The sequence below is a fragment of the Stegostoma tigrinum genome, chromosome 26 (assembly GCF_030684315.1).
Source record: "Stegostoma tigrinum isolate sSteTig4 chromosome 26, sSteTig4.hap1, whole genome shotgun sequence".
Taxonomy (NCBI): domain Eukaryota; kingdom Metazoa; phylum Chordata; class Chondrichthyes; order Orectolobiformes; family Stegostomatidae; genus Stegostoma; species Stegostoma tigrinum.
In genome coordinates, this window is record NC_081379.1 from 22,698,910 (window position 1) to 22,709,376 (window position 10,467).

General features: G+C 41.8%; 1 protein-coding gene across 1 annotated transcript in view; it reads right to left on the reverse strand.

Annotated features, from left to right (window-relative positions):
* The window catches only part of LOC125464257 (cytosolic arginine sensor for mTORC1 subunit 2-like), a 53,350-nt gene extending 47,264 nt beyond the window's left edge, over positions 1 to 6,086 (reverse strand). The window contains exon 1 of the mRNA XM_048556527.2: positions 5,922 to 6,086. Coding sequence (XP_048412484.1) covers positions 5,922 to 6,034 — 113 coding nt within the window. The 5' untranslated portion in view covers positions 6,035 to 6,086. The remainder of the gene's footprint in view (positions 1 to 5,921) is intronic.
* Positions 6,087 to 10,467: the final 4,381 nt, after the last annotated feature.

Sequence of the window (10,467 nt, forward strand, 5' to 3'; positions counted from 1 at the left end):
CTTTACCAACAACTGAAGTAAGGCTCACTGGTCTATAATTACCAGGGTTGTCTCCACTCCGCTTCTTGAACAGGGGAACCACATTTGCTATCCTCCAGTCATCTGGCACTATTCCTGTAGACAATGACGAGTTAAAGATCAATGCCAAAGGCTCGGCAATCTCCTCCCTGGCTTCCCAGAGGATCCGAGGATAAATCCCATCCGGCCCAGGGGACTTATCTATCTTCACCATCTGAAGGATTTCTAATACCTCTTCCGTGCGAACCTCAATCCCACCTAGTCTAGTAGCCTGTATCTCAGTATTCTCCTCGACAACATTGTCATTTTCTAGAGTGAATACTGTTGAAAAATATTCATTTAGCGCTTCCCCTATCTCATTTGACTCCACACACAACTTACCACTACTATCCTTGATTGGGTCTAATCTTACTTTCGTCATTCTTTTATTCCTTAAATACCTATAGAAAGCCTTAGGGTTTACCCTGATCCTATCCGCCAACAACTTCTCATGCCTCCTCCTGGCTCTTCTGAGCTCTCTCTTTAGGTCTTTCCTGGCTACCTCGTAGCCCTCAAGTTCCCTAACTGAGCCTTCACATCTCATCCTTACATAAGCCTTCTTCTTCCTCTTGACCAGAGATTCCACCTCCTTTGTAAACCACGGCTCCCACACTCTACAGCTTCCTCCCTGCCTGACAGGTACATATTTATCTAGGACACACAGGAGCTTTTCCTTGAATAAACTCCACATTTCTAACGTGCCCATCCCCTGCAGTTTCCTTCCCCATTCTATGCTCCCTAAATCTTGCCTAATCTCATCGTAATTGCCTTTCCCCCAGCTATAACTCTTGCCCAGTGGTATACACCTATCCCTTTCCATTACTAAAGTAAACTCCACCAATCTATTTTATTCATTCTCAGACACAAAAACATGTTCAACCACTTCAAATCTCACAGAAGATACAATGCAAATAATGTATCATATGGCTTCATTTGCTATTTAATACGTTCAAGCCTAAATTGGCCATTAAATACCATGGGTCAAATAAAACACTTTTTAAAAATAATCAGACGCAGGCATTTGGCCCACAGAACTTCCAAGAGTACTCAGTGATCCTCTATAACAAAATATCTCTAACGCACCTTCCTTTAGTATACACTGAACAGCTCACAGAAAACAAAGCAGAATGCACAACATTTTAAATAAAAACCGTGTATGATAAATTTCCATAAATTGTTGATTTTATCTGGAAGACAACATCTCTAATTTTTGGGATTATAGTCTACATGTAGCAGAATTTAGGGGAAAAAAAACATTAAAAAAAAAGAGAAAGGGCTCAGAAAGACAATTAAAAAAAGATGGCTTTTATATAGTGCATTTCATGAGACCTGGGTTCAAGTCCCACCTGCTCCAGGGCATGTGTGATATTTTCTAATCAACCTGTCCAGAGAAGTTATTTCAAAATGGTGTACCGACAGTAAATTACTTTCTGGAATTGTAGGTACTGTTGAGGGAAAACAGCAGTCAATTTGCACATAGCATGGCTGCATAAACAGCAACCAAATGGATGATCAAGTGATGGAATCAATTAAGGCGCAAAAAGGGCAGATGGGCTTTTCAGTTTAACATACTTATCCAAAAGATGACAACTTTGATGGTACATTAGACATTATGGCACTATGACAGTAGAAATGTCAAATTTGCAAATTTTCCTATCAAGACATATTTAGTTGCACTCATGTGGAACTGGAGATCTGTACTAAAGTTTGATAAAAGTTACTTGATTTAATGTACAAGTTCTTGACAAAAATTGTTATTCATTATTCTTGCCCATTATAATAGAGTCAATAACAAAAAAAAAGTCGTGCATTGTATGGAAGTACAAATAAATTAAATTCAATGCAGAATTCGCAAAAACATAAAATTTCACTAAGTACAAATGCTGTGTGGTCTTGCATATCAGAAGACCCCCACTCAGCAAATGTTAAAGTGAAAACATTTTGTACTAGTTTATATAACTGTAAAGGTTCCGCCAGAGGAAGATTATGCTCAAACTCAAATCTCTCAAAAAACAAGTCTGCACATAAATGCTTGGTGATATATTATTGTTACATAACATTATTTTGTTCAAGCGTTTTGGAGAACAGCCAGAAATGGAAAGAAAGTATGCCTAGCACTTAGTGTTGAAAACTCCACACACTGCTTATTACTTCTCTTCATAATGACTGAATTTCAAAACTTACATCATAAAGCTCATTACATGCAACAATTATTTCACTTTCCTGCTGCTTCAGCAACTTGTTGGAGCCTTCAATCCCAGGGTCAACCCTAAGAGATCCAATTTCAATATTAGCCAGTATTGTTTAGGGGCTTTTGAACAGGTGATGTCAAGGAAAGAGACATTTATCCAATTCTGCAAAAAGAGTCAAGATGCTAACAAGCCAACTATTAAGTCAACAGAGTAGCTCCCTTCCAATTAAAAGATACAGTGTGTCAATTTTCCAGCATTGCTGACAAAAAAAAAAGTGTAGTTCATTGATCAGGTAGGAGCATCAATTCACAATGAAAATATTTCTACAAAATGGTGGGCTCACAACATAATTTCAAATCTCTATTTTCCACCATAGCCTTTGAAACAGTGACAGCCTTGCATGTCCATCATTTCCTGCCTGATTGAGGTATGGTTGAGGCAAAACAGATCAAGCAGGTTGTCTTACTATTAAAAAAGAATTACAGAATTACCAAAAGAAGTCTCACAAATAAGAATTAGTAAAACAAAAAAATTGGGTCTTCTCTAGTTTACTGAAGGAGAAGTCTTATGAGCAGAGGGTGGCATGGCATAAGCTCAGGCTCCTTTCCCATATCCGTATGTAGTGGCCAAGAAAGGTGCTTTCATAGTGCAGCACAGCAAGTTGAGGGTCAATCTACACCTCAGGTAGGAGTGGGAGCAATTCCTGATCTACAATGTGACGGGAAGAAATTAGTGCCTCTACCCTCACTTGTTTGGGGGTGGTTGGCTCGGTTGGCTGGATAACTGGTTTATGATGCTGATGCACATGATCAATTCACACAATAGATGAGATCACCATGAATGTCCTGTCTTCTCAACCTTGTCCGTCACCTGGAGCACAGTGACCTTCAGGTTAAACAGGGTACCAGTCATCATCTCTCTCTAATGAGAGAGAGAGAGAGAGAGAGAGAGAGAGAGAGAGAGAGAGAGAGAGAGAGAGAGAGAGAGAGAGAGAGAGAGAGAGAGAGAGAGAGCCATGATCAGTAAGTTCACAGATGATATAAAATTTGGTGGGGTGATAAGTAGTGAGGAGGATAGCCTTCGATTACAATGGGATATAGATAGGCTGATAGGGGTAAATGGAATTCAATCTGGATAAATGAGAGGTTATACATCCAGCGCAAACAAACAAGATAAGGGAGTACATGACAACCCTGAGACCCATAGATGAAAAGACAGACTCTGCAGGTACACAAAATTATTAGGGCAGGTAGATAAAGCGGTTAAGAAAGCATGCAGGATATTTGCCTTTCATAGTCAGGGCACTGAATTTAGGAGCAGAAAGGTTTTGCTGAAACTATATATATAATGTCAGTTAGGCCACAGTTAGAGTATTGTGTGCAGTTCTGGAATACACACTGTAGGAGAGATGTGATTACACTGGAGACAGAACAGAAGAAAGTCACCAGGATGTTGCCTGGTCTGGAGATTTTTTAAATTACGAACAAAGATTGGACAGACTGGCATTCTTTTCCTTAGAGAAAGGAGATTAAGAAGGAACATGTTCGAGGTGTAAAGAAATATGGAGAGGCATAGATAGAGCAGTTAGGAAGAAATATTTCCCCTTGATGGGCGAGGAACTTAATGACCAGGAACACAGATTTAAGGTAATGGGCAGGAGGTTTAAGAGGAAGTGAGGGAAAAAAAACCTTTCACGTTGAGGATGGTGGGTATCTGGAACTCACTGCCCATGAGGGTCATAGATGCAGAAACCCTCAAAACATTGAAGTAGTATTTAGATGTGTATTTGCAATGCTATGGCATACAAAACTACAGCCCAACTGCTGGAAAATGGGGTTAGAATAGTTAGGTCATTGTGCCTGACCAGTGCAGAGTGGATGTGCCACGTGTGGTAATGACTATGCTCAGAAAAAGCCCACAACATGCTTACAAACATTGCTACATCTATCTAAGCTTCTTGAGGGCTCTTTGTGTGGGCAGCTAGTACGCATCGGATTAATACCAACAGCACGAAGTTCCATCACTGTCCTGGTGGAAGTTGATTTGGAATCTGCCTTCTTTCCTTCTCCTTGATGGAGGTCATTGCGCTGTGGGTCAGACTTGTCTTTAGGCAGACAACATACTGAAGTGCTGTTTTTAAAAAAAAATGATAGCTCACCCAGAAAAGTACTGAAGAACAGGTAGTGTTGAAAGTCTGGACTTCTCTGGCATTGAAAAGTGTCGGCGTGATGGCATATTGTTTCAGAGTTGCTTTTCAGCATTTTCAACCTATTAATTCTTAAGCTACCTAGCAAATGTAACACATCATGACCTCTTCCCCCTACCCAATTTCTTTAGGTGATTTTAAAAGATCTCAACTTTTTTCAAAGAGGATCAGAAGTACTTCAAATATCCTGGCACTTGCTTCTTACAGAAATAAAACAATTTTCTGAAGAAGGGATCAGACCCAAAACATCAGCTTTCCTGCTCCTCTGATGCTGCTTGACCTGCTGCGTTCATCCAGCTCCACACCGTGTTATCTAAAAAAAAACTTAAAATGAAGCCTCTATCAGCAAGTGGGTAAAATGTGGAACTTGCTACTAACATGATCATGAGAGAGAAAAAAGGTAAGGATATATGAATACAGTCAAATGAAGGGGTGTGAGAAGTGGCTCTTTTCTAGCCTAAACTTCAGTATAGGGCAATTGAATGGAATGGGCACTTGCTGTGCTGTAATTTCCATATAAAACTAAAAGAGTACCTTAAAGTATGGGGTTCTCCACTAATGACCAAACTTAGGTGACATCTTCAGGTTTTTTTTCCATTTACATAAATACAAGCTGTTTCTACCCCTAATTTTACCACATGCAACCATAAAATCAACAGGGTCAAACATTCTATAGACAATCTCAATGACATCCCCACCAAGCATCTTGATATTTTCAAGAGTTTCTGACCAATGGTGAAGAACAAGACCCTAACAACCACTTCCTGGTACCCTGTTCATAGGGGTGAACAGCTATATCCCATTTCCAATTTCCAACTTCCAACCAAGATCATCTAACAAGTGTACAGGCCACTAAAATCCAGGGCCTTCTGGAAATGAGCTGTACAAACTGCCAGAATTTGACTTGTACTTGAATTAAAAACAAAAATATGATTATGCTAATGAAGCCAAGTTAAAAATAACAAAAAACTCAGATTTCAACATTTTAACAAAGGAAGATTGTAGAAGTCATGGCACAGCTGAGGAGCATTCCTTGGCACGCCCATCTAAGATCCTTTAATACTGTACAAGTCGGAGATGTCGACCTTAAAACATTAAAATCAAGGTACATAAGCTAATGATTAATAGCATCCCATTACAAGCACTCGATTTTCAATTTATTTAAACTGTAAAATCTGTTGACGTAGCTAAACCCTTTTGTTTGAAGTGTTAAAAAAAGTCCACCACAATACGTAAAGCCAAGACTTGAATTCTCAGAACTAATAACACCAAAGTGAATAGGAGGGTCAGTTCGCTGCTGGTTTTCTCGTCTCCAGTTGAACTCAGTGCTAGACACAGAAATAAGGTGTTTCTGAGTTCTTAAAAAGAAAAAAAAGCCGCCAGGAGAACGGGCCGGTGGACTGGTTTGGTCTTAAATACATGCCCGAGAGGCTGGTCTCTACAGGGCAGTGTCTGAGCGCCGTTACCTGGTCTTGTCCCGTAGGAAAACGAGTTTGATGAGTCCGTGTGTGTACCGCTCCAGGCCAGCTTTGCTCAGGCTCGTCACCCTGAGCCGGTGCTCCAAAATGTGAAGGTCCATCTCTTTCTTTTACTACCTTCCCTAATCCCCTAGGACACACAGACAGACACACTTTCCCTATCTCCCTCCCTCCCTCCCTTCCTCCTTATTCTCTTTCTTTCCCTCTGAATCTCCCTCCTTTCCTCGCTCGTGAATACAATATTTTCTTCCTCTCCCTCCCTCACAATTTTTCCCCCCTCTCACATTATTATTTTGTCCATTTCTCCCTGCCAGCCTGCGTGTCTCTCTCTCCCTCTCATGCACAGACACACTCTGAAGTCGAATGCAACGCCTAATGGTACTCAGCCAATCGCCCCGTCTAGGTGGAATGTGCTGTAAAAGCAGCGACTAACTGGTAGAGAAGGAAACGCGACGCCAGATGCCAGCGCTGTTACATCAGAGCCTGCTGTTGCGGGCCCTGCCTCTCCTTTACCATTTAAACAGGCGACACCACTTCCCCCAGCCACTTGTGTTTGACAGGCTCGCAGGCTCCGCCCGCTAACCTTCCTCTCTGTTGCATAGAGAAAATCAGAGAACACAACTGACTTGATCTCGTGAAAATCAAGCGACGCAAAGTAGAAAGCAGGCGACCATGTTGTGAACCGAATATTTTCGATTCTGTCAAAACGAGAAGGAGTTCAGCCCGTTCGGAAATTAACCCGCCACCCTGTCTCCCTCAAAGGGGACACAGTTAAGGATGACATGGGCCCTGCAAGCGCAAATGCATAGGGTTTCCTCCTTTAATATTTCTCAGCGCTTAAAGATCACTGTAATAGCGTTTTGACAACTTTTGTTTTCCCCGAGGACACAATTTTGCCAGCGTCAAAAAAATTGCATTCATTTTTTAAAAATTCGTTCACAGGATGAAGGTGTCGCTGGTCAGGCAGCATTTATTGCCCATCCCTAATTGCCCAGAGGGCAGTTAAGAGTCAACCATATTGCTGTGGGTCTGGAGTCACTCAAAGGCCAGACCAGGCAAGGATAGCAGCTTCCTTCCCTAAAGGGCATTAGTGAACCAGATGGGTTTTTCCCCCAATAATCAACAATGGAATTACAGTCGTCGTTAGACTCCTAACTCCAGGTACTTATTGTGTTCAAATTCTACCATCTGCCATGGCAGTATTTGAACCTGGCACCCCAGAATATCATTTGGGTCTCTGGATTAACAGCCCAGCAATAATACCACCAGGCCATCACCTCCCCTGTGCCTTCAAGATGGGAAATTTTCTTTCTTGTCAATTGTTGTCAAGGGCAGTGAGATAGAATACAACCATTATAGGATTTTGGGCCTCATTTTCAGTTGTGGGCACCACTTACGGGTTGCCAATACAAATACAGTGCACCAGACACAATCGTCACCAACCTTGGGCATGCCAGGTGACATCAGGAAGACAGACTCACCACTTTGTTATAAAATCTAGATGAAGTTGCCCTGGGAGTTCCTAAAATTGATTCCAGATCTCAAGAAGTTTTGTGCCATCAGGTAAAACATGGAAAAGGAGAGCTCCAGCTGATGACCACTTAGCCCCCATCACTCTCTTCCCCTTCCTTCTCCATTAAAAAATTAGCATGCCTCCATGTTAACTACCATTTGGAGTAAAGCAGTGAGGGTAATAAAGGCACAGAATATACATCTGGGTGGGGGATTTCACCAAGAATGGCTCATAAGCACCACTAACAGCTGGCCAGATCCTAAAGGACGTAGCTGCTTCACTTGGTCTGCAGCAAGGGTTGAGGGAACCAATAAAAGGGAAAATCTTACTTGACATCTTCCTCAACTAACTGTCACAGGTGTGCCCATAACAGTACGGATAGGAATGGTCACTTCACAGTCCCTGTGGAGGCAACGTCTCCTCTTCACATTGAGGATACCCTCCATTTTGGTGTTTGCCACTATGTTAAATGAGACAGACTTCAAACAGATCGAGCAACTCAAGCCTGGGCAACCATGAGGCATTGTCGGCCATCAACAGCAGCAGACTTGTATTCAATAACAATCTATTACCACAGGCTGTACCATTATCATCAAGCCAGGAAATCAACCCTGATTCAATGAGGACTGCAAGAGGACCAGAAAGGAGCAACACCAGACTGACCTAAAAATGAGGTGTCAACTCAGTGAAGCTACAGTGCAAGACAACTTGTGTGCCAAACAGCAGAAGCACACACAATTATCAAAGCACAGTGATCCCACAACCAATGGATCAGATCTAAACTATGCAGTCTTACCATATCCAGCTGTGAATGGTGGCAGACAAGTAAAGAACTAGTGGCAGGATGAGGCTCTACAAATATCCCCATCCTCAATGATGGGGAAGCCAGCACCTCTGTGCAAAAGCCAAAGCTGAAGGATTTGCATCCAACTTCAGTCAGACATGCCATGGACCATCTCGGCCTTCTCCTGAGGTTTCCAGCATAACAGATGTCAGTCTTCAGCTGATTTGATTCACTCCATATGATGTTAAGAAACCACTGAAGGTACTAGATGTTGCAAAGTTGATGGGCCGTAACAATATTCTGGCAACAGTGCTGAAGACATGTTTCGGAATTTGCTGCGCCCCTTGTCAAGCTGTTCCAATACAGTTACAACACAAGTGTCCACTACACAATGTATAAAATTGCCAAGTTTGGTCCTGTCCACAAAAAGCAAGATAAATCCAAGCTAGTTAAATACTGCCCCTCAGTCTACATTGACCATCAGCAAATATTGTCAAGTGGACCTGCTAGGTTATCACTTGCTCACTAACACTTAGTTTGGATTCTGCTAGGGCCATTCAGCTCCTGATCTCATTGCAGCCTTCAAATAAATACAGGCAAAAAAGCTGAACTCCGAAGATGAAGCGAGAGTGACTGTGTTTGAAGTCAAGGTATTGGCTTTTTCACTCTGAGGGTGCAGCATTTGTGGAATGAGCTGCCAGAGGAAATGATCAGGGTGGATACAATTACAACATTTAAAAGACATTTGGACAGGTACATAGGTAGGAAAGATTTAGAACGAATCAACACATTGTGGGCTGAAGGGCCTGTTCTGTGCTGTACTGTTCTATGTTCTATGTTCTAAGACAATGTGGAGCTGGAAGAACTCAGCAGGTCAGATAGCATTAGAGGAGCAGCAAAGTTGACATTTTGGGAAATGTCCTACCTGCTGTGTTCCTCCAGCTCCACACTGTAGTGGCTTTGACTCCAGCATCTGCAATCCTTGCTATCTTTGAAGATTTAGAGGGATATGGGCCAAACACAGACAAATTGGACCAGTTCAGTTCAGGAAACCTGGTCAGCATGGACGTGTTGAGTCAAAGGGCCTATTTGCATGTTGTATGACTCTATGACTTTATTGGACTAAGCATGGGTTTACTAGGGAAGGGTAATAAATGCTGGCCCAGCCAGTAATGCCCATATACCATGAATGAGTCATGAATAGTTGTGGTTGTCAGAGGGTAATTATCTGAGTCTCAGGAAATCGCTGCAGAAATTCTTCACTATGGTGTCCTAGGCCCAAATGTCTTTAGCCACTTTTTTAAAGATCTTCCTTCGATCATAAGGTCAGTAGAAAGGGACGTTTATCGATGATTGCACAGTGTTCAGCACCTTCGACACTGACGCAGTCAACGTCCTCATGCAACAAGTCCTGAACAACGTCCAGGCTTGGGTTAATAAGTAGCACATATCACTCATGTCACACAAGTGCCAGGCAATAACCATCTCCCCTCAACAATCAATTAACAAGCCATGAATGAATCTCCCATCATCAACATCCCAGGGGGTCACCATATTTCAGAAACTTAACTGGACCAATCATATAAATACTATAGCTATGAGAGCAGGCTTCTGATCTTTCAGTGGGTAATTCACCTCCTGAGATTAGATTCATTAGAATTTAGAAAAATAAGAGGCTTCTTGATTGAAACATATGAGCAGTTGTGGGCCTGGACTGGATCTGTGTGGAAGGATGTTTTCGCTTGTGACAGAATCTAGAATCAGGGGCCACAGTTTAAAAAATAAAGAATCACTCATTTAAAACAAAGATGATGGGAACTTCTTTTATCACTGAGGGTCATGAGCCTTTGGAACTCTGTTCCTCAAAAAGGCAGTGGAAACTGAGTCTTTGAATATTTTTAAGGCAGATTTAAACAATTTCGTAATAAACAATGATATGAAGTATTATTGAAGATAGGTGGGAATGTGAAGTAATCAGGTCAGCCATGAATGGTAGAGCACGCTTGATGGGCTAAGTGGCCTACTCATGCATCAAACTTGTCTGTTCATGTGAATGTAGGCCACTGCTGCAAATCAGAAAAATCAAAGAACTATTTCAAACAGTGTTTACACAATTTATTGGAATAGAGAATTATTAGTTATTTAAATATTGCAGAATGGGGGAAATGGCTGTTTGACAGACAGCCAAGATTAATCTAATTCGAAAGCAAAGATGACTGGTTAGTCTAGGGTCATGA